A 24,947-nucleotide genomic window follows, 5' to 3' on the forward strand; every position below is an offset into this window, starting at 1 on the left:
TATTACTTGGATGTCATCATGTGCCAGCAGTGCTCCCTCTGCCACGTACATTGGCCAAACTCTGCAGTGTCTACGTAAAAGGATAAATGGACATAAATCAGGCATGAGGAATGGTAACATACAAAAGCCAGTAGGAGCACACTTTAATCTCCCTGGATGGTCAATAAGAGATTTAAAAGTAGCTGTCCTACAACAAAAAAAGTCAAAAACAGACTTCAAAGAGAAACTGCAGAGCTGCAATTCATTTGCAAACTTAACACCATCAATTTGGGCTTGAAGAGGGACAGGGAGTGGCTGGCTCACTATACAAGCTATTTCCCCTCTCTTGGTATTGTATTGACACCTCCTCATCAATTATTGGGAGTGGACCACATCCACCCTGACTGACTTGGCCTTGTCATCACTGGTTCTCCACTTGCAAGGTAACTCCCTTCTCTTCATGTGCCAATGTATATTTAAGCCTGTATCTGTAATTTTCACTCTATGCATCTGAAGGAGTATTTTTTTTACCCACAAAAGCTTATGCCCAAATAAATCTATTAGTCTTTAAGGTGCCACCGGACTCCTCATTGTTTTCTTATATAGCCAACCCACCAATAACTGTTTAGGACTTCTCTATGTGTCATAAACAAACAGACAAACTCTTCCCCCCACCACCTTTAAACTAAAGAAGATTACAAACCAAAAGTTGTAACATTTAATGCATATTAAACACACCTCCCTCTGCCAAGCAGATTTTGGGCAACTCCAAAAAGACATTGCTGTATTTTGGAATATTTTAATACAGGCCAGTCTACACTGAAAACTTAGGTTGGCATAGCAACATCTGTGAGGGGTGTGAAAAATCCACACCTGAGAGACACAGCTATGCCAGTCTAACCCCCAGTGTAGGCAACACTCCATGGTTACACTACATAGCTTACAGTGCTGCACTGTAGCACTGCTAGGGCAGATGCTCTAAGCCTATGGAGAGAACTCTCCCACTCACTTAATTAATCCAGCGCCAGCGAGGAGGAGTAGCTATGTTGGCGAGAGAAGCTCCCCTGCCCACATAACGCTGTCTCCACTAGCACTTAGGTCAGTGTAACTTATGTCTTTCAGGGAGGTGGCTTATTCACGCCCCTAAGCAACATAACTTGTATTAACATAAACTATAGTTTCTACATAGCCTCAGTGAGGTGGATTAACTACAATGATGGGAGAACCGCTCCTGTCACTGTAGCGAACATCTACACTGAAGAGCTACAGGAGTAGTGCTGCAGCTGTGCTGCTGTAGCATTTTAAGCTTAGACATAGCTTGCCTGTCAAAGTCATTCATGCCACAGTGTTGTCGTAAGTTATCTATCACTTTGCAAATAAAATCATCACACCATAGCACCTGTTATATTACAACAAATATAATCAGTCCCTATCTGGCTTTGTGAATCTGCATTCCGAATACAGGAATCAGTTTTGGTTGTCCCACAAATGGATATCTGTGAGCCCCACAAGTGAGTCTGTCCCTTGCCTGCATAGGGGCAGGTGCAACTCAGTGTATATCTGACTATTTGTGGGCTGGTCTACACTAGGGGGGGAAATCGATCTAAGATATGCAACTTCAGCTACGTGAATAGCGTAGCTGAAGTCGAAGTATCTTAGATTGAGTTACCTACCGTCCTCATGGCGTGGGATCGACGTCTGTGGCTCCTCCTGTCAACTCCGCTACCGCCGTTCGCGTTGGTGGCGTTCCGGAGTTGACAGGAGCTCGTTCGGGGATCGATATATCACGTCTAGATGAGACATGATATATCAATCCCCGAGAAATCGATTGCTACCCGCCAATACGGCGGGTAGTGAAGACGTAGCCTGTGAATCAGAAGCCGATCTGGTCCTTTTAAAGTGCATTCTTTCCCCTGCTTCAAATAATCAAAATGAGAGCTCTTTAGACAGGAATTAAGTACAAGAGACAACAAAGAAGAGAAGTCCAACCACACCAACTCTAAAATTTATAGATCAAACTTTATTTCAAGGCATTTCAGTGACTACTTAAAAGCTTTCACAAAAATCAGATAGTACATTATGACAGAGTAGGAGTGTCAACCTCATTCTATAGCGAGAGCCTATTCAGGATCTGTGGGCCTGGTCTACAAAATTAGCACCATATAAAACCCACAAATCCACAATGGCTTCCCAGGGATGACACTAAGATTTTTGCACAAAGAATAAGAGTAGAACATGATCTATAAATAATAACATAACATTGAATGGGTCTGATCCTGCAGCATTCCTTGCATACTCCAAAACTCCTACCTAAGTCAATGGTGCGTGCAAGAAGTGCAGAATCAGGCCATTAAGTTATTAAAGTTAATCACTCTGTTTGGTTACTCAGCAAAAGATGGTGTGTGTCTAAGTTACTACCACCAAAGTTTCTCCTTCTATTCAGTTTCTCCTCTGTCTTTCTTTCTGTTTGTCTTTTGCCCATGATTATTTGTATCTCTCCTCCATACTTCATTTTCCCCTTTTCACTCTTTTTTATTCCTATGTCTCCTTTCTCCCTTTGTGTTCCCTGCCTTCTTATTTGTATTTTTTCGGCACTCTGCCACATATCTGGGCTCTTCTAACCCCAATTCCCATTCTTAGTCTCCCCCAGGCAGCAGAAGTACTTACACATGCAAGGGATGCAATGGGAAATGGAGTTCTTTCATTATAAACACTTCTTACAAAGGACACAGTTTCAAGCTCTTTAGACAGTCTCACCAAAGCTGACTAGGATCCCATGGTCAAGCCAAGCCTGTAGTCTTTTTCAGCAGCAAAGAGGTAGATGCAGAAGTGCTTTACACATAGACTAAAAAGGGAAACTTATCAGCAAATCCTAGTCAGTTTCCTTTTGCTGACAGTCATTTGTGCAAAGTGCTGGAGTGCTGTTTTGGCTGTTTCTGACAGCAAACCAAATAGCAGTGCAGTTTTAAATGGGTGTGTATACCAATTGGCTACACTGATTGGGCCATAGGAGGCCAGGAAGATGGAAGTTTGACACCCGTGCTAGAGAGTTACACTAAAATGCATCCTTAAAAAAAGAGATGCAAATCAGAATTTCAATGCAGCTAAGTGAAACAAAATTGATCCAAAAACTGTACACTCCAAGAGCTATATAGATTTATTTTTAAAAAGCAGAAATATAAGTTAACATGGAAAAAAAACCCACATCAAATCAAGAGAACAGTTTTGTGCCTGATGTTTATTCAGCTCTTGTTCCCATGGTGATAGGGCCATTTGTGCGTGAAAAATCTTGCTGGTCTTCCTCATCCAAACCCAAAATGTCTGGAATATCATCAGATTCTGAAGACAAGTCTGTGATAGTGAAATCTGGCACCTGCAGAGGAAGAAATCTAAATAAATGTGAAGGTAAAAACTGAAAGACCTGATTTTCAAAAGAGTTGAACACTCATGCCTCCAACTGAAGTCAACCAAGGCCACACGTGTTCAGTACCTCTGAAAATCAGCCCCGAAGTATTAAAAAAATCAAACATTCTCAGCCTTATTATAGATAAATAGATAGAATGACAGAAACATCTTAAGTAATATAATTTAGTGTATTAGTGGATACATTCTTATTATAAAGGCGGAACAGAACTGCATTCAAACAGAACATTTCATAATATATTGGGGTGGTATGTTAAGAAGGTTTTCTAATAAGATTGGTCTCTTGCAGAGACAATGTATATTATATCTCACATCAATTTAGAGGTGTTATATATGTTTGCTATATCATCTTTATCTTCAGTCCTCTTCAAACTTCAGAGGGGAATGAGGGATAGAGAAAAAAATTAATGGTTATGTAAGGAGCTAGTTGGAGAGCCTGGTTATTCACAGAACAGATACAGCACAGGTGATATCAACACAAGCTCTTCTACACTGCACTCAATTGAGGCAGTACGCTTCAGTCTTGTTCTGAAGAAATGGTATGGGGAAGTGATTGCCTCTAATTGTGAGAAATTAACATTTCACAATAGTTTGCCAAGGAAAGTTTATATTTGTAATCGACTCACACTGATCAACATTTTAAGAAACAGACTACATGGCTAAACTTTCATTTGTAAAAGCTCAAATCTGCCACCAAGTAACTTCATCATAGTTATCAACTCAAGAGCTACTAATAATATATTTTTAAACCAACCACCATCACCCCACCAGAACTGACACTACCCTACTACAAGTGGAGAATACCCATTCCATCACTCATGCACTCCTCAGTTTCAATGTTGCATATTATTCAATTGCTACCCTACCTGGGTATGTAGAATTAGTACGGACTGTTAGCTAATGGGTGAGCAATGATGGTCAAAGTGATTATTATATGTGCGTTAAATGGGTTAGTAAAGCTCTTTGCACATCTAGATGTTGGGCAAATTTTTCAGAAGCCAGTTAGGAGCTTAATTTCCATTCCTGTCAGTGACATGTATGTGATTTAGGAGCTTGGGAGCATTTGAAAATGGGATTTACGCTAGCTGATTCAGGCATTTTTTTAAAATGTTACCCAGTCTGAGCAAAGTAAATATATTTTTCACAGTTTAATGCAGAGTTGGCTTAAATGTAGGCAAGCTGAGAAAACAAACTCAGCTACAGCATTTGTGCAGCAACTGCAGTATGTGTATAGCGCTTGGGTTTACAGTTAGGGTAAAATAGCAAGCAAATACCAACAAATCTCCTACTCCAATTGAACTATCTGAAACATGCTAGACTGAGAAGCAACCCAGTTTATTTTTTCCCCTCTGTTAAGATTGTTTTTTAAAGAACTATCTTGATGGCACTGTATGTGCTGCTATGCAGCAAACTATGCTCAGTCCTTGTTGTCAGGGGATGACACCTTTGGAACAGGGAGGCATGGGCCCACAAAGGAAGTGGCTCCTCACATTACTTAGTGCAACCTCTCGAATAGATTGTGAAGCTCTGGCTCTGAAGTTGATTTACATGTAGGGAATCTAGAACAGGGCTCCAGAGATATGAGTGCCTCTTGTAAAATAAAACTGGGTTTCAAAAGACATTGTTTGAGCCCCAGGATGATACACTTAGCATAAGGAGTGCAGCATGAAGGCTTACAGCAGCCATTGACTAGTTTTAGATAGAGCTTGATCTTCTAATGAGATCAATAGCATTAATCCCACTGACTTCAGATGGCAGCAAGAATGAGGCTCTATCCCTCTATTGGCAGAACTTACTCTGCACCCTGCACGATCCACATCGTAAGAAAGACTCCACATAGTAACACATTTAAAATAACTCTATACTTTCAGGAGCTGTGCCTTGCACTCCTTGCCCCGCTAGTAACAGACTTGGAGATCTAAAACAATGTAACCAAGATATCAGGAGCCAAATGTGGAGGTGATACGTAAGTTAGGCTATGTCTACACTGCACTTTTGTCAGTAAAACTTTTGTCAGTCAGGGGTGTGAAAAAAAACAAACACCCTTGACCAACAAAAGTTTTCCTAACGAAAAGCACCGGTGTGGACAGCACTTTGTGTACGGGGGAGACTTTCTCACCAACAAAGCTATCACCCCTCATTGAAGGTGGCTTTATTTTCTTGGTATGAGAGCTCTCTCCTGCCAACAAAGGGGCTACACGGAGAACCTTACAGTGCCACAGATGTAGCAGTACAACTGTGCCGCTGTAAGATGCGCAGTGTAGACATAGCCTTAGACTTACAATACACTCCTGCAGAACTACTTCTACCCACTATACTCATATTTAAGGTACTCTGCATTTAAGTCACAATCATTTACACCTTTTCCAGTCACCTTGTCAAGTTACTTGCACTTAAAATCCTTTAGATATTAGAAAAATGGATATAAGTAGCTCTAAGGGACTCTAAATTAGGGCCTATTAATATTAGTGGTTGCTACACCAGATGCAAACCCTGTGTAAATGCACTATTGTTAGCCTACAACAGGGTTTGCATCAGATTTATCTTTATTCTGAATCTGATAAGTTGCACTAGTGGAGCACATATTTATACATTTATGCAACCCCCCCCATATAGATCAAGGCAAAATCCCCTACCAATGATAAGCGTTCAATGTAAGAGAGTCTAACTTCTACATCATCTCTATATTTGCCTTCATAGTTCAGTTGTTTCATATTTGATGAGGAATGGGAAAACATGGAATCCTCATTTTTTGTGTGATTATGACCAAAAAAGCCAGGTAAAACTTCTCCTGCACTCATTCCCCCCTCCATCAACACTAGTTACATTCTCCATTAAGTTACTTTAATCCATAAAAAGTTAGACTGTACTCTAGTGATATATGCATTTAGCCACTATCTTATCAGAATTTATTGTGTATTTTGTAACTTTAGTAAGAAAAATGTGGGGGTTATGAAGAGACTTTTGAAACAAAACTACATACAATCAACATAAAAAAAGCAGTTCCTTACTTTACAGTTTTAGCACATGGATTTTGCCTTTATTTGCATGCATCTGAGACTGAAAACTTCAAAAAACTCAAATTTCAATCTAGTAAGTTTCAGAACAGAATCATTCAGAACAGATATCAATATTTAATGAGTATTCACAATAGTACTGACTAGATGTTAAAATAACAAGCACTGCAGTGCCTGAGTTTAATACTCTATTGAGAAAGTAAAAATTCATTGATAATTGCAGGTTAGAATATGGGTCCTCATTTTTATGGATGACACTTTTTGGCAATTTTTTCCAGCTCAATTGGGGCTGGGGGGAAACAGATTTGTTAAGCAGCACTCAGTCAATGCATTAGGGAGGCTTAGAGTCCTGGTGTAGCCAGTAATAATACAGATGTTTTATTAAGATAGTCTGCTGCGAGTAGAATGTGTTCCAACCCATCTTGATCCCCAGTAAAGATGAAGCTGTCACTATGTTATTATGGAAACTGAAAGCTCTGTGTTCTGGACACTAGTTACATTCTCCATTAAGTTACTTTAATCCATAAAAAGTTAGACTGTACTCTAGTGATATATGCATTTAGCCACTATCTTATCAGAATTTATTGTGTATTTTGTAACTTTAGTAAGAAAAATGTGGGGGTTATGAAGAGACTTTTGAAACAAAACTACATACAATCAACATAAAAAAAGCAGTTCCTTACTTTACAGTTTTAGCACATGGATTTTGCCTTTATTTGCATGCATCTGAGACTGAAAACTTCAAAAAACTCAAATTTCAATCTAGTAAGTTTCAGAACAGAATACATTCAGAACAGATATCAATATTTAATGAGTATTCACAATAGTACTGACTAGATGTTAAAATAACAAGCACTGCAGTGCCTGAGTTTAATACTCTATTGAGAAAGTAAAAATTCATTGATAATTGCAGGTTAGAATATGGGTCCTCATTTTTATGGATGACACTTTTTGGCAATTTTTTCCAGCTCAATTGGGGCTGGGGGGAAACAGATTTGTTAAGCAGCACTCAGTCAATGCATTAGGGAGGCTTAGAGTCCTGGTGTAGCCAGTAATAATACAGATGTTTTATTAAGATAGTCTGCTGCGAGTAGAATGTGTTCCAACCCATCTTGATCCCCAGTAAAGATGAAGCTGTCACTATGTTATTATGGAAACTGAAAGCTCTGTGTTCTGGAAAGCACTGTGTAAAGTAGTGACATTTTGTAATAATGTCCAAGTACAGATTCCAGCATGTAACTTAAGGAAGTTAAGTATTCACTTTTGGGGTGGAAAACTATTGCAGTGCACAAGTGTTTTCTGGAACCTTAAATGGTTATTCTAGACCAAAAACCTGAAGTCATAATAGAAGTAACTAGTATCTAAAAGTGGGTGTAGCATCAGTCAGGCTCATCTTCATGTCAAAGATCTTGCATTACAATTAAGTGAGGCTTAACTTTACCAATTACTGTTATAACACTTCATTCTAGGGGTCAGTATATTTAAGACTGGTAGTTTACATATGATTGTCACTGTATAGGAAAGGAGGCTATGAGGTAAAGCTGACTGTAGAAATCAATAGCTGAGATGTATAGTGGTTTGGTTTTTTGTTTTCCACATCTAGAGAAGTGTGTGGTTGTTTCAGATGGAGGGCTAAAGCCATACTCTCTGACCACCTAATCATTGTGACACTACAATCATTTTACACTATTCCAGTAGGTCATTATACAATGTATCAAACCACAAACAATGTTTAAAAAAAGATGAAATCTTGTTTATTCTCAGGCTGATGGTAGAGTGGAGAGTTTCTATGAGCTGTAGTTGAGCTATTCATTATGCAAGCATAGTGAGGTAAGTTAGAGGAAAAAAAGAGAGACATTTATATGAACAGCTTCTGCCCTTAACAGGGCTTTAAGTGCTGTACAGATTCTTCCAATTTGAAGATTATACTTTTAGTCTATAGCTTCAAAATAGTCCCATAGCAAATACAGTACAATGTTTCTTCAATCAAAATGGTTTGGCAGGCAAATATGAATGAAGTCAAACTGCAGACCAGCCCACAGATGCATCTGCACTTCATATTGTGATTTAGCGCTGGAGCTATCTAATGGGATCTTAAGCACAGCTGACATCTTAGTACCTTTTTGTCTTGAATCATGTGGCAGAAGCAGGTGCTGCTTAGGGAATAGCTGTATACAGATGGCTACTGTCTCAAGGAAAGAGCTGAATGAGTTAGTTGTGATTCAGTTTAACTGGCATTTGTGAACCACACTACTCCCCTTCAGCTATGAGGGCAAGGTTCAAAACCCAGAATATCCACTTGTTTGAACTTCATTCCCTATTTATCTAAGGAAAGAACTTCTAGTCCTGTAGTAGCTGTCTCTTCCTGGAAACCTTTTCTGAGCTCTTGCTCAGAAGGCAAGTCTCACCTTCTTGGAAAAAAGGTCAGCTCAGTGAGCCAGCTGAATACTTTTGCTCAGTCTCATGGTTCAGGAGAATGGCTGAGCATGATGCTCAAGAGCTCCACTCCCAGAGATCCACCAACCTTAAACAGATTGACATTTGTAAGTTCAATCCTGAGTCTCTCAGCCTACCTGGGAGTAGCAGTTGGTTTTGTCTTCCCTCTACTGCCCAAGGCTGTCTCTGGGCTCAGACTGAGACACCTGACAGCATCATGCTTTCACAGGCACCCATCTGGAGGGAGTCTAGGATAGGGATAGTTGACTTTTTGTTGAAGTTCAAATTTGTTGATCAAGGTATAGTCAGGGTCTAGACTACAGAAAAACCCATTTCCCACTGCAACAATGGTAAGTAAATAAGATTTTGCAGTCTGTTCAGCGTCTGGCAGTGTGGATTTAGCCCATGGTCCAAGTGACTACCCCAGTCTACCAGTACAACGCATTTGTCTTCAGTCCTAGCTACAACTGCTTTTACTAATAATCCTCTATGAAAAACACACTCCAACTGATCATGAAACTATTGTGTTGCTTCTGTATAAGGAATTATTGTTTTTTAAAAGGAGTTCTTAAACTGTCAACTGACCATGCAGAAAGTTTAGGGCCACTTCAGAGATCAAAGATGCTTTAGATTTTCCATACCTTCAAGTTAAGCAGACAGACTTGCTCATTCTTGGTGTGCTATAGTTCCTTACACATCCTCAGAATTCATCCCATAGTCTAAGTTGGTATGTAACTTGATGCCAGAAAGGCCCAAAAGAGGGTCCAACAGGAGGCACTATAACACCTACTTTACCTTATAAGCTCCTGTTAGTTGGCTTTTCCTCTTGCATCTTTTTGGTCTCCTCAATATGTAAGTTACACCTGCTTGTGAGTGCCTTAGTTTGATTTAGGACTTTGTCTCTGAGCTACCAACAATTTTTCCAGTGTCTACACAGTCCTTACATTTGTAAAATAAATTAAAAACCAACCCCCAAAAACCTAAGATTAGCCTGTATTTTACCTTGTAAAATCTTTAAAGGGAGCAGCAGAAATCAGTCCCTATGTCATGGTACATTTAAACAAATCCATTAGAAGACTTGAGTCCACTATTAACTATCACCTTACCAAATTCAGGCATGAAAGTGTGTCATGAGCCATGAAATCTGGTCTCTCCCCAAAAATTGGTCTTGTGTGCTTTTACCGTGTACTATTCAGATTTTACAGGGGTGATCAGTATCACAAATTGGGGTCCTTACCCAAAAGGGAGTTTGAGGGGGCACAAGGTTATTTTAGGGGGGTTGCAGTATTGCCACCCTTACTTCTGTGCTGCCTTTGGAGCTGGGCAGCTGGAGAATGGCAGCTGCTGGCTGGGAGCCCTGCTGTGAAGGCAGCAGCACAGAAGGAAGGGTGGCATGGTATTCCTTACTTGGAATAGTGGATATTCAGTGGTTTGAGGCTTTAGTTGTGCCAGTAGGGAGAGCCCAGATGCTGAACAGGTTGGTTAAGCTTGACCTAGGGTAGAATAGTTAGCTACTGTCCATTAGTACTTGATCAGAAGTTTCTTTTAAGTTCATTTTTCTCCAGAGTGTACAATATGCAGTACATGTAATAATCAGATTAAGTCTATGTATTTTCAAATGCATGTTTGATTAAAAATACATGTTAGTCTGAAAAATCAGAACTGAAAATAAATGGTTAAGTATATTGACTGCAGGGGGAAGTCTGCCAATGCAGTAGGTATTAGAAGTCACATTCAGGAATGCCCATACTGCAAGCAGGACAAACGTCTGTCCAGGCCATCCTGCACAGATCTCCTTTATATTACTGAGCAGTCATTTCTACAGTCAAGTTTTCTCTAAGGCAGACAATAAGCACAGACAAGCTGGAATAAAGCTAAGAGGGAGCAGAAGGGTGGATGGGGACTCATGAATAGGAAACAAATGCAGCAGCAACATCTGACCCATCTCTGTGTAATGCATCTGATGTGGGTTATTGACTAGTAGTTTGTATCTACTTTGTTGGCATTTCAAGCCTGCCTTTGCCTGGCCCCAATTCAATTTAACGAGACAGTGAGTCACAATATTTAATAAGGAAGTGCTAAAATGTTTGTTTTTACACCATTCAAATGAGACAGACTTTGGCTGCTGAAGCATTTATTACTGAACATACAAAATGAATTACAAAAAAAGTGAAAAAGCACTACAGAGACACATGAAACTAGGCACCCTGGTACAAACATGTGTTCATATGCCATACTGCAGATTTAATTTTCAGTACTGGTTTTAGTTTATTGGGTAGTTAAATAAGGATTTTAGAAAAAGATTTGAAAAGAAATCAGGGCAATGAAGACAACATTTAAATCAACTCTGGCTGAACAAGTTAGAAGCCTTACTTGAAAGCAATGCAAGTGGCAGATTCATATTAAGGCATTATGCTTTTGTGACTTGTCCAATGAGGTGATTAAGACAATTTTACAATCTGAGCCATCCTAGCCAAGTGCACCATCTGCAATACTGAAAACAGTGAAAATTTGATAAGGTTCTCTTGCTGAGCAGCAAGACTTAAATGGAGTGCCAAATGAGATACTATAGTATTTTTCCTGCACAGGTAATTGACTAGTCAAAGTTTTTGGTTGCAATTAGTTCCATTTAAGATATTGGACACTTTAGCTGTCAGACAAGAGGCTTCTTAAACAGGTAACTGAACAAGATGATTCACTGCTGTAAGCTGAAGTTTCAAGCCTCAAGGCACATTATGCTGGTCATTATTTTCAGAGGCACTTAGACAGGACAGCAAAATCATTTCTCTTATGAAAGTTCCTCTTAGAGGAGAAAGGACACATTCATATCTTTAGGCCTCCACCATCCCCAAACTGTGGATATTCCCCCCATAGGTCACCTGACAGCTACAGTAGTCAAGTCACCTTGTTAGTTCAGACTGCAGAGTATGTGTGCACTATGCAATTTAATCTGTGCTCTGTTCATGCTGTTTGTCATCCTGGCTGGCATTTTTCTCCCCTTCACCCTTGTGCTCAGCATGCTGAGATCCAGCCAGTTGTGGGTAAAAGGGACCTACCAGCCAGTTGAGTGGTGTGTTGTTAACAAGATAATCCATCACGTCATCCAGAGACTCCTTCATTTTCTTCAGGTGTCCTTTGCTAGTGGTGAGAAGGTTATCTGATACTTCATGGAAAGATGAAGCAGAGTGGAAGCTTCTATAGACGTCCCCTGCCATTGCCCCAATATGATGGGCTTGGTCCTGAATGTTCTGTGGCAACCCCTGTATACTTGACACCAGGGTGAGGCAAGTGGTCTGAAGCTGCTGAGTCAGGCTCCGGGCAATGGCTAGTGTGCGTGACTCAATGTACTGGAAACAAAGCATAATAGCACTTTAGAGTTAGGTATTTCACTGACCAGAGAGTTGGTCACTGCAGCAACAGTACAGTTGCTGCAAGCTCACACCATGGAATTAAGGAGAGATAGAGAACTGAAGCTGTGGCAGATGAGAGCAGGGCCTTCATTTCATAGAAATGAAACCTTAAAGCCAACAGCTTAATAGAATTTACTAGGGTCCTTGCTTTTGGAAAAGCATATCTGACAGACCCAGGATACATGAACCCTTGAAGGCTAAAAGTCTCTGAAGCACATTATATGTCATGTACAGAAAAGGTCTGTTCTGTTCCTTCTCAGCTAACTGTACTGTATTACAAGCTCAACAATTCACTTGGTTTTAGTGAAACAACTGCAGCTTTAAGATGGAAGCATTAAACACTTGAGATAGTGTTTTAAGTTCAGCTAATCAATTACTGCATTTGTGCAGTTATCAGGATTGGTTGCTAAGAGGCTTGGGAGGAGAGGGAATAGTCTGGCAGGGCAAGGAGAAGAGTAGAGGATTGGAAAATTGCACTGTCAGTCCCACCCAAGTTGTTCTGACCTTCCAAAGATAAGCTAGATGAGAAGATGTCCAGGACAGATTTGAGTGTCTGACTAGGTGTGCGAGAGCAAGTCATCAGTAGCTTATCCCCTAACAATAGTTTGAGCTGGTGAGTCTCTGGACAGTAGGTCATGGCAGCTGAGGTCAAGAGGCCAATTTTTAAAAAGCTACTCTAAGAGTGAGGCTGCAATAAATATGCCAAAGCTTGGCTAAAATTATAGCAGCACTTGGAGAATGTAGTAGAAAATGGCACCCAGTTACTGCAATAATGGTTTAATGCAATGTTTAGGGTTCTTCTAGAAAACTCTGCATCTAGTTAGACTAATTTGTTGAAATGAACACAATAGGTGTAGCCAATTAGCTTGCATCACTAATTATGTCTGGGGCCAATAACCAAGTCATTACTTAAACTGGCCACAATAGAGCTAAATTTAATTTTGCAGAGCAATGGGGGTGGGAGAGAGAAAAGGGGCAAGACACCATTCAGGTTCTTTATGCTTGCAATGCGTCTTAGCAAGATGTTCCATGAATCATTTTGAAAACACAAGGACCAAAAAAAAAAAAAAAAAAGTACTTGTATGCATGCATGCATGCACTTTGTACCAAGAGTATAAGTGACATATTGCATTTACTTACCTCAGCACTGAGAGAGTCACCATCACTTTGGCCTGTGTTTTTCTTCCATTCTACCCAGGACTGGAATAGCATTTCCTGGGCATCATGAAGTTTCTGGTTGGCACTATTCATGTTCTTTCTGGCATACTCGATCTAGAAAACAATGAGGTAGTGAAGCAAGGATCTCAAACAGTTTAGGGTGATTATAAGTTCTCTAGCCTTCCCACTCTTTCCAAAAAGTCACTTCAAGAAGGACAGTTCTGTTGGGTAGACAGTTTTAGAGTGATAGAGGGGGCAGGGGGAAGAAATGTCTGCCTCCTTGTTTTCTAGTAGTATCATGTGCAAGTGTTGAAGTAAAGTAGTGAGAACCTGTATATACATGGACTCAGAACGAGTATTCTGTTGCATGATTCTAACAAGTAGTTGCAACTTCAAGAGTCATAGCAAGATTTAAAGAATCCTATTCTACTAATGAATGGAGTAGGATTTTGAATAGAATTGCAAGACATTCTTCACTTCAGGGTCTAAGGTGGTCCTTTAAACAGCAACTGGTATTTAATAACTACATTTTCCTATTAGTCTTGCAAAATGGATGCGAACTTATTTTGGGAGTGGAGACTGAATCTGTCAGTGTAAGAGATGAGAACTTGAAAGATAACGGATGTGTTTTGGACCATTAAGAACCTTTGATTTAAACAGTTTTAGTTTGTTATCCATGTTTCTTTGATATAAGTTCAAAGATAAGACTACCAAGAGATTTTGCATTTACACCTCAAACACCCCAAATCAGAATTCTTGTTAACTTACCAGATTAACAGTGTAATTGAGCTGTGAAATGGTCTCTTGGCTTTTGTACTTAACATCTCTAACCCTGATTAAGGCCTGTTGGTAGGCACGGCTGCGGACCTTTGAAGACAAGGATCCAAGTCTAATGTAATAGCTTGGCTTTTGAACTCCAGCTTCAAATCCTTCAACCTTTGTAGCTTCTTTTGCTAGAAAGAGAAAAGTTAGTTTAGACTGACTAAAAGTTAGGTTAGCAGTCCAGCCTCTAAAGGATTACATGGCAGTCCAATTTATATCTGGATGGGGCAAAAACCTACCCCTTCATTCCTAATATGCCACTTTCCTTCGTATACCTTCCCTGCTGACAAGAAGGCATCATAGTTGGCATGATGAAGAGCCATGTCTGAGATTAGTGTCAATACAGTGTCATGCCATTCAATTAGTAGTGTTGTCAAGTGACACTGTCTCTCCCCCGCTCCCAATCCCCCATCCCCAGTTAGGGTCTCATCTCAAGTAGTCTTACCTAGCTCCTCTTCAGTAAGTGGAAGATAATGGTCTACAAGAGTCTCTGATCTGCTGAGTGCGCTATCCACCCCACTGCTCACCATCTGCACCACACGGCTTCCCAGGACAGTGTTAATGCTGCCACTGACAACTGACTTAGTCATTTCCACACTGTCATGCACAGCTTCTTTAGTCTTGTCCATGACTCCAGTAATTGTATGGGCAACAGTATCTTTGGCACCAGTCACAGTGATTGTTACAGCATCTCTTGCACCAACAACTACATCCTTGGCATTGGCGACCACCTGCAAGGAAGAGACGCAGACTCCTCATTTAATAATGGGAGGTATTTAAGTTCTGGATTTCTATACACTTTCCAAAAGTAGAGACAACTAATGTTTAGTACAACTGGTTTCAGGATTCTTTAAAAGGCATTCACTACAGGGATAGAAATTTGTCTGTTTTAACAAGCAGAAACCTATAGCTACTCAAAATCAGCATTAGAGGAGGCATTTCCACCACCAAGTGGATTAGTAGTTTATACTGATGCAAGCCTAGAATGAGTAGGTGGGGTGGGGGGGGGGGAGAAGAAGAGAACAAAAACAAAAAACACACCCAAGACTTGTGTTCCTTCAAGGAACATATTTTCCAAGAAGTTTTTGGTGCCTAACCTGTGACTCTTTAGAGGGACCAGGTGTTAATGCCCTGTTCTGATCAAGAGTCCTTTGGGTTAGGAAGATTTATTCTTCCTATAATGGATTTTATACCACCAGGCCATAATTAGGCTATTTATACTAAATTGTCAAAATGAAGGTCTCTCTCCATATCAAGAGAAGCTTTTAGGTAATACTGAAGCACTGTTACCAAAAGGAACCCAAGTAGCATAATAGACAGTAACCCAGCTATGTGGCCCATTTGGTAGCCCTATACAGGAGGCTTGATGAGGTCCCCCAATCCCCCAAACAAAAAACAAACCCCTGCAAAGAAGCTTCCAGCTACCTTAAGGAAAAGACAGTAACTCGATATGAAGAGAGGACCAGGAAATTAGGTTTATCAGAAGACCTTGAAAGGCTTCAGGCTAGGAGGAAGCAGTGTTGAGTTGAAAGATTGGTTTTTTTCCCCTAACTTTCATTGGAGTCTTACAAGAGCAAACAGTGAGCTCAGTCACAAGAGGTATTTTCATCGTACTCACATGGCAGCAGTGGATGAAAGCAGATCCTCCTACTTTGCAGTATGCTAAGCCCCTGGGAAGTAGGTTAGATTAAGCTTTTCGAGCAGTGACTGTCTTGTCTTGGACAGCACCTAGCACAATGGGGCCCTCATACTAAATGGAACCCTTGGGCACTACAGCAATATGTCAAGTTATAAATTCACTAGTTTTCCTTTCCACCTAAATGAATAGTGAAAGCTACAAACTTTTGCTTCATAGTTGGTTCTCCAGTTAGAGAACGTTTAAGTTGTAGAAAGTGTTTATATGTTCAAGTCATTTTTAACATGGAAGCTTTCTACTTCAATTTACATATAGTGCCTAGATATCTGAAGCACTGCAAAAGTATTAACCCTTATATTGCTCTGGTAAGTCAGGAGCAGGGCCGTCCTTAGCCATAGGCAGAACAGGCAGCTGCCTAGGGCACCACTCTGCTGGGAGCCTGGACAGATAGGAACCAGTGGAGCATGTAAGAGCAGGGCTGCTGGGTCCTAGAGAGAGATGAATGCAGCACAGTCTGAGGGAGGGGATTGGCTGCTGGGGTCTCTGGGAAGAGGTGGGGGAAGGAAGTCACCTGTAGGGTGACTAGATGTCCCAATTTTATAGGGACAGTCCTGATTTTTGGGTCTTTTTCTTATATAGGCTCCTATTCTACCCCACCCCATCCCAATTTTTCACATTTGCTGTCTGGTCACCCTTGGTGGGGGTAATCAGGACATCTGGATCTGGTCACCTTAGCTGGGGAGCACATCTCTCCCCCAGGCTGGAAGTGATCCATCTCATTTGGGGGAAGCTGCACAGGGCAGGATGAGCTGTTGTGGCTCTATGAGTGCCCTGTCCCTGAGATCAGATGCTGTGCTAACTTCACCATGGTCTGCTGGGCTGGTGGTAGTGCCCATTGGCATGTGATTGGACAAGAGGGTTTGCTACTGCTGTTGCCACTCTGCACCCCAAGAGGTGCAGTTTTCCACCTCTCCCCTTCTCTACTGTAGCTGTTGGACCAGCAGGCTGGGGGGGTGAGCCAAGCGTGGAAGCAGTACTGTGTTGCCATTGAGATTGTCATTTAACAAATTTGTTTGCCAAAAATGCTTGCTAACAATCCTGAATTAGATTTATATATATATATATATATTTTTTTTAAAAGAAAAACAGAAAATTAAGTTGACAATTATTTTTGACAAGGCTGGTATGGGGAAGGAAGTGGGCCAGTTTTCATCAGAGAAACGAAAAATGTTGACTGACTTTCCTATAGCCCTGTTACTACTAAATAGAGCCTTCCAACAACTGTGATATGCTCATCTCCTTACTAATGTATACAGGAAGGGTCAGCAACCTACGGCACACGTGCCAAAGGTGGCATGCGAGCTGATTTTTGATGGCATGCAGTGGTGGGCTGAGTGGCTCAGCCTGCCACTGCTCTGGGGTTCCAGCTGCTGTCCCATTGCCACCCAGGGTCCCAGCTGACAGCCCCACTCAGCACCCGCTGTTGGCCTGGGGACCCCCAAGGAACCCCAGGCTGGCAGCAGGCTAAGTAGGCCAGCAGCTGATTGAGTGGCTCAGCCACTCAATCCGCTGTCAGCCTGGGGTTGCATTCACTCAGCTAGTATGTGGGCTGAGCGGGACTAAATTCAACAAAATAGGAAAACAAGAGCAACTAATGACAAAGTGCAAGAACCTGGAGCAGTGATCCCCAACCTTTTTGGTCTGGTGGTCACCAGACGAAGGACTGTGGCGGTAGCCGAGCATCCGCCAAAATGCATTTCAGCGGTGACACCTCTGGATGCTGCTGCTTATTGGTGGCAAGCGGTCATCCAGAGGCATTGCTGCCAAAATGCCACTGAATTTTGGCAGCATTTTGGTGGATGCTCATCTGCCAGCCAGTACACAGGTGCACTGAGAGGCCACTGTGGGTGTCATGGGACCCTCAGGCACTGCGTTGGGGACCCCTGACCTAGAGAGCCTCCTGAAGCACGGCAATCGTTTTGATTTAAATGGACTTGAACTGCACAAGAATTGAGTACACTGTCAATGTTGCCACATGCAAAAAAAATAGACAGACATTGTCCAGTTTACTCATACCAGCAAACTTGTTGACATATCCTAATGTGTATGTTGCCACTTGTATTCTACTGACAATTCCTGTAACAGTAGCATCAGGAGAATGGATTTTCTCAAAACTAAAGCTCATTAAAAACTATCTTTGCTCTACAAGGAGTAAGGAACACTTGACTGGTCTTGCTATTCTTGCAATCAAACAAGACATCACTTTGTCTTTGTCATACGATGACATTACTGATTTTGCAGCCAAAACCCAGAAAGATTGCTTTTAATTAAAAACAACCCTTGTTTCAATACCTCTGCATAGAAATTTCCAATAAAAGATTGACAAATTAAAAAAATTTGCATCATTCTGTCAAATCAGAATTTTTTCTATAGTGCTACTTCTTTAGTGCTAGTCCATCAGCATTACAGTGGCTTAACTATGTTAAACTGGTTTTAATAACATGCATGTGGCAAGTTTTCCAATATGTAAGCGTATGTTTGTGTTGCTAAGAGCAAGTCAGGCACAGGGGTACCAGTTTAATAATCCTGCCTAGGGCACCATAAATCCTAAGGACAGCCCTGGTCAGGAGAAGTCTCTTCCCCATTTAAGTGGGGGAGGGAAACGGAGAGCCTGAATTACAATAGTGCCATGCAGCTACTGACTTCAGTTGGTGTTATGGCTACTCACACCTTGGGGTAGGGGAGGAAGAGAAGGCCTTAAGTCACTCCAAAGGCCATAGGGCGTCCAGGACAAATCCAAGGTTCCAAATTTTCAATGCTGTGCTCTGCTCCTAGCCTTGCTATTTCAGTAATTACTGAATCTCTGGTTGTCCCACTTAGAGACTTAAATGCAGTAATTGAATCTACCTTGTCAGTTGGTTGATATAGTATAGGCAGCCTCTCTTCAATTTTGTCCAGTCCTATGCATGCATAGCTGTTGGCAACTGCAACTAAAGAAGTTTCAAGAATGATTAAGTTGCCCTTGTGATTTTTTTTTTTTTTAAAAACCCACACAAAGCTAAAGGTTAACATTTGTTGAAACAGGAAGCCTAGTCCAAACAAGTAACATTTTGGTTAGTTTCTTCCTTAAAAAGTAGGAAGGAAAAAGTTCATGCAGCTTAATTCTACAACAGCTTTCAAGTGCTTTGCAAGTAAAAAACAATTCACATCTCTTTCAAGGAAGTGACCTTGTGAACAGACTGATGAATATCTCCTGGCTATTTGCCAATTCTTCATAATAGGCTCTGAGCTAACACCAGAGCAAGCAGCCATGAAACAGTTGCCAAATTTGTAACTGCAAGTTTTACTCAGAAGTAGGTGAAAGGGAAGTATGATGCAGAGCTCAAAACTGGGTGAAGGGTTAGGACAGAAGTTGAGCCAGAGGCTTCTTACTCAAACAATCATCTTAGAAATCAATGTTTGTTAGGAACAAGTCATTAGAGGTTTACTCTTGGAGATACAGACCTTGCTTGACTTCAGACTTTATTTATGAAAGCTCATTTAATTACAGTTGCTCATAGTTTATTGCACAAAGCAAGGTAACAGTTTCTGCTGTCACTAACTTCTTACAAGTAGGTTTAACTCATAGTGCCCCCAGATTCAACACCTCCCCCAAAAAAGCCTATATATTTATCTGAACTCAATGGAATAGTTAAGCATAAATGCACAAAGAAGTAGAGTCATGCCTTACTTTGTGGCTCCAGCTTCTGGATGATAGGCATAGCACTTGTCATGGCCACTGCAGTCATGGTCTTCACTCCTTTCTCAGCTATCTCACATACTGATTTCAGATAGGGATGGTTATCTTTTGTGTTGACATAAGCAGAGGACACCATGTCATAGGTAGAACTCACCAAGGGAAGGTTAACAACCCTGGCTACCACATTCTGTGTAAACAGAGAGAAGGTTAAACCCACATCTGTCTTGGCTAGGTGACAAAGACTGACTGATTGTCAACTCATACATACCTGTTGTGAGTCAGCTGCTACTGATGCCATTTTTTTTAGGTCTTGAATCTTGTAGAGCCTACAAGAACAAGATAATCCAAATTAAAAATCAGGTCCCAAATAGTCATACCACGGTTCCACTTTAATAACTTCAGTAATTTGACAGCTCTGTCTCTCTAATCTAGGTTACCCCTGTTTGGATGTATCTTCCATGGAGCAAAAGAAAGAAATACTGAAGAGTTAAAAAATTGTGATTTTAGGTGGGAGGACTGAGTAAAATGGAATATCTGCAGCTACTTTTAAGTAATATTTCAAAATAGACTAGATTTTTAAAGTGGTCAGCTCACACATGCCTAACATTTTTCAAGGTTCTCCTGTATCTCAGGCCCCAAATCCTGCAGACACTTGCATATATTTGTCAATAAGCACACAAGTAACTTGTGTTGTTAATGAGATTAAGTTCAACATGTGTTTTGGCTGGATCAGATTCCAGTGTACATATTGCTGTACAATAGGCAGTGTATCATCCCACCCCCTACAAAGGATTTAAAATGTAGAGGCATAAACAAACTCATAGCCTGGTGGTGTCTTTATAGCTGGCATCTGTTCCTGTTTCCTTCCTCACCTGCCTCAAAATGGCAGGGGGTTTCAGCCTGTTGCTCCTAAGACATGTAGGCTGTAGATCATTAGGACTGAGCTATTTGTGCCAAGGTCATGCCCACCACATAGACATTCTAGAGCAAGCCATTGTCCCACATACAGAGCAGGGTTTCCTCACTGCAGAGAGCCCTGAATTAATTGGCAGAGTAAACATTTATTGCCAAGTCACATGGGTTGGAAGAGAAAGCAGCTGTCACACCAAGACCCACCCATCCTGCTTCTCCACAGGCAGACATCTGTAGTGCCAGGGAAATGGTTTGGCAGTCCTCCCACACAACTCCCCTAGATCTGCCAGGCTTTCATCCCTGCCTGTGGAGGTATCGGGGGAGTAGATAATTCAGTTACGACTGGATATACTAGTACTCCTGACCAATCCATGGTGTACTTCCATAGTACAGAGAAGTATGACAGAAGACACTGAAACTAAGCCACAAGAATAAGTGCTCTTTATTTGTAAGAGTTAAGTGTGATTTGACCATGCCTTTTTAAGGGTCTGTTCATTCTCAAAAGACCCATGTCTCAGGACATTAGAATACCACTGTAAAGTTTAGTCCACAAAAGAACCATGCCAAAAACCACACCCCACCACCCTCAGTGTGGGTCTGTCTGGAGTTCCTGACAAGCAGTTCCACATTTAATGTTAACTACTATACTAACTCTGTGGCACATTAGAGTTCCTGTTTCAGTTTGATTGAAGCTGTAAGCAGAACAAGCACAGCTTTTTCCTGTAATGCCCAACAAACCAGTATGCAAAACAGAGTGATGGCATATACAAACAGCCACATGGGTCAGACCAGTGGTCCATCTAGCCTAGTATCCTGCCTTCCAACAGTGGCCACTGCCAGGTGACCTACAGGGAATGACCATGCACACATGCCTTTTGTATTTCTCCCCTCTCATATAGAGAGATCAGCCACTATTTGTATGCAGAACAAGTGTGTCATTCAGCAGACTATTTTTAAGGAATACAAAGACTCATGAAAAAACCTCCATATTAAGTGTTAAGACTTACAGGATAGATTCCACATCAGATGACAATACTGTAGTCATATAAAATGTTACTAAATTCCTTTATAGACTATCAGGGTGGATAAAATTCATATTTTAAAAAACTTGATAAAATGCTTTGAGGAGAAAGCAATATTAAAAATCAGAGAATAGAATTTACAATCCCTATTCCATCTGAGACAATATATTCATGTAATTTTTTAGGAAAAGTTTTGTAAATAAATTCAAATAGTTCATGGATTAGGGACCCAATCTTATGTGGTTCTAGGGGCTTCTGTATAGATTTAGGTTAATCTATCCAATGGGTCTCAGTCTAGAAGATATCAGAGATGCTTAGTTTTGCAGTTCTCAAACTGTGGATTTGTGTCTCCAGAGAGATAACATGCTTGTTAACAGCAAAAATGTTTATATATTTATGTTGAGAAAATGGATCTCAACCCCATTGTCCCTCTAAAAGTGCAAAGCTTCAAAAAGCTCAATGAACAGAAGATTGTTTGGGGCCGAACAGCTCTGGAGGTAAATGTGAGAAGGGAGGGACAGGCAGTAGAAACAGAAGTGAAACTGTTTGAGCAGCACATTCTAGAAGTCTGAGTGTGGCCTTCATTGATTTGAGATCTACCATACCATTCTCACTATGAGGGAAAACCTATGACAGCAGGCCATAAGAAAGGTTTGCTGATGTTTTAAAGAAAGTAACACCAGTCAACTGGTGGAAGTCAGTCACTTAAGCACTTGGATTCAGAGACTGCTGAAGCAATAATCTCACTTTTAATAGCAGTAGCTTCTTCCGCTGGTGGAGGAGGAATGAATTAGTCCAAAGGAAGAAAATATTCTAAGTTGAGAAACTGTTTGGGACCTGAAAAAGCAGGAAAGCTTGTTTTTCCTTTTCCAGATTATGAACAAACAGGAAAATGAAGGCAAAGACTGTTAGCTGCAGAAGCCAATATTTTAAGTTTCTCATGTTGACCTGGCTGACAGTCAGTTTAATTTGTTTTATTTTTTAATAGAGGATTTAATATTTTAGTTAAACTTAATTCAAAAACTTGAATGTTTAACTAAATTAAAAAAAAGTCATATGCTTGTTTTGTTCTATGTTTGCTGTTGAAGAAAAAATCCAGAATACATAATCTTGTTGTTTTAGTTAAACAATTTAAGTGTCTGGTGATGTTCTCCTCCTAATACAGCATGGCAAGAAAATTGATTAAATATTAATGGAGTAACCTGTTGAACTGGAGATGGTTCACCTCCCAATGACTTCATAAATATCTGTTACCAAAAGGTAATTGAAAATTTGATAACCAATCATTCATTTTCTGATATAGCTGTAAAATGAATCTGAAAAGTCTTCAAAATAGATCACTTTAAAAATATATAGTGTGTACCTTCTAAAAATGAAACCTATATCTGAGTTGTGAAAAATGTATTAAGGTTAAGATCCAACAAGAATGCACTTACGTAAAAATCCATGATTAAACTGAGTCTTCCTGACTAGTTATTTCAGATTGAAATCAAATCCACTCTGAACTATATGCATAGAGCACAACTGAAAAAAAACCCACCACCTTTGGACTGCAAAGTACCACAACACTGGGATGGAATAGCAGCACATAGCTAAAAGCAAAGACACTAAGAAACCTACTATTGCACAGCTTTTCATAGTTTTAATATCTATGCAAACCAGACAGGACCTTAGTTTTTAAAAGGTCTCATCCAAAAGAGCCACACCACAGAGGACATACTGAATTTCTCTCATGGAAAAATGGAGTTAAGCCATTCCTGGCATGATTTTAACCTTTCATTCCAAGAGCTAACCTAATGTTTAAGCCATCTCCTGACTATTTCCTGCAGGTCCCAAAATATTTTAGAGTTCACTACATGAATATAACCCCACAATAATGCTAGTGTATTTTCAGCCACTTTTACAGTCCCTTCTAGTTAAGAGTCAATGTGGGCCTTACTAAAGAAAGCATATTTGAGAAATGTGTTTGAGTCAGACCCACATGTTTGAAGGCATATTTTAGAGACAGCTTAGATCCATAGACAGGAAAATGAATAAGCAGACTGAGTCAGAAGTTTTGTTCCTACTTTCATAAAAAGGAACAGAAGTGAATAGTTTTCAACTTTTAAGCAAGATGAGGAGAAACCCCCTTTCCACTCAATACACTGAGTAAACATTTCAGAATAGCAGCCCTGTTAGTCTGTATCAGACAAAAGAACAGTAGTACTTGTGGCACCTTAGGAACAAATTCCTGTGCCCACTTACTTGTTAGTCTCTCTGCTCTGTGTAAACTGCAGACAAACACCTGTATATGGATTTCACAACTGCAGCTTTTCAGTGACCTGTACTGGTCCAGTTTCTGCCCAGTAATGTGTGCTAACAGGAGAGGGGCACCCGGTCATGCCCACAGGCTACTCCAGATACAAGGACCACTGTCAACAGAACTCTCCTGCTAGGGCCACCTCAATGAAGCAGGCGTCACAACGTTAGGACTGAAATTTTAAATGCCCCATTAAAGCAAGAAAAAAACCCTCTCTGCCACCAGGGAGACGGACTTGAACAGCCTCCCAGGTTAGCACAGGAGTGCGGCTGAAAGGGAAACTGCAGATTAAGACAGCTAGACTGGACATGCCAGAAATACAGCCACTCCCCAGTCCCCCCACACCCGCGTGCGCTGTGCCCTAGCCCCTGTAAGCGTACCGCAGGGGTGTCAGTCAGCAGCTGCGCTGGCGGCCAACCTGGCGCTGCGGCACGGGAGGGCCAGAGCCACCATAGCGCTATGCTAGCTCCGTGCGCGAAGGGGGGCGAGCCCTATTAGCGGCGACTCGCTCCGCAGCGAGCCACGGGGGTTAACCCGGCTCCGCAGCCGCTTAAAATGCGCCACCGCGGTAGATGACAGGCTGTCCCGCGCTGCCAAGGGCGGCTTCACTCACCCGGGAGCAAAGAGCGCTGCTGATCCGCCGCTGGGCTTCCTGTGCCTAGAGACACCCCCTGCGCTAGCGCCAAGCTGCCCTGAGACCGCTCGCTTGTCTCTAGCCGACTCCCGAACGCTGCAGCGACCCAGGGCAGCCTGCCCCGCTATTTATACAGAGCGGCTGCCCCTGGGCCGCTTTCTCCTCTCGCGAGATCGCTGCGTAGCGTGGCTGCTGCTGCTCCCCCCGCCTTCTCTCACGTGATTAGCTGCCGCTCGGAAGGGCCGCGCTGTCAGCTGATCCGGCCCAGCTGGCGAGCGCGCGCTTGGTCCGGCGTGCGCGCGGCCGCTGCTGCCGGGCTGCCCGCTAGGCGGGGATCGATTGGGGTGGGGCGAGAAGCCTGCGGCCGCTGCCTTCCCTAGGGTCAAGCCGGTATTTGCTTTGTCGTGCGGCATCGGCGGCAACAGAAGGCGAAGGGAGGCCGTTTTGAAGTGATCTGTGT

General features: G+C 41.5%; 1 protein-coding gene across 2 annotated transcripts; it reads right to left on the minus strand.

Annotated features, from left to right (window-relative positions):
• Positions 1-1,979: 1,979 nt before the first annotated feature.
• Positions 1,980-24,692, minus strand: PLIN2 (perilipin 2). Of its 2 annotated transcripts, XM_030566266.1 has the most exons (9): positions 24,467-24,692; positions 19,889-19,946; positions 19,612-19,807; positions 18,789-18,871; positions 14,691-14,976; positions 14,192-14,376; positions 13,406-13,537; positions 11,912-12,202; positions 1,980-3,352 (listed from the first exon to the last, which is right to left on the minus strand). In XM_030566266.1, the coding sequence occupies exons 2-9, from the start codon at positions 19,916-19,918 to the stop codon at positions 3,218-3,220; spliced, it is 1,338 nt and encodes a 445-aa protein (XP_030422126.1). In that variant the 5' UTR covers positions 19,919-19,946; positions 24,467-24,692; the 3' UTR covers positions 1,980-3,217. The 2 variants fall into 2 exon arrangements, with proteins under 2 accessions (XP_030422126.1, XP_030422127.1); XM_030566267.1 differs by lacking the exon at positions 1,980-3,352 and having other exon boundaries at positions 10,978-12,202.
• Between the last annotated feature and the right edge of the window lie 255 nt (positions 24,693-24,947).

Source organism: Gopherus evgoodei, chromosome 6 (genome assembly GCF_007399415.2).
Source record: "Gopherus evgoodei ecotype Sinaloan lineage chromosome 6, rGopEvg1_v1.p, whole genome shotgun sequence".
Classification (NCBI taxonomy): Eukaryota; Metazoa; Chordata; order Testudines; family Testudinidae; genus Gopherus; species Gopherus evgoodei.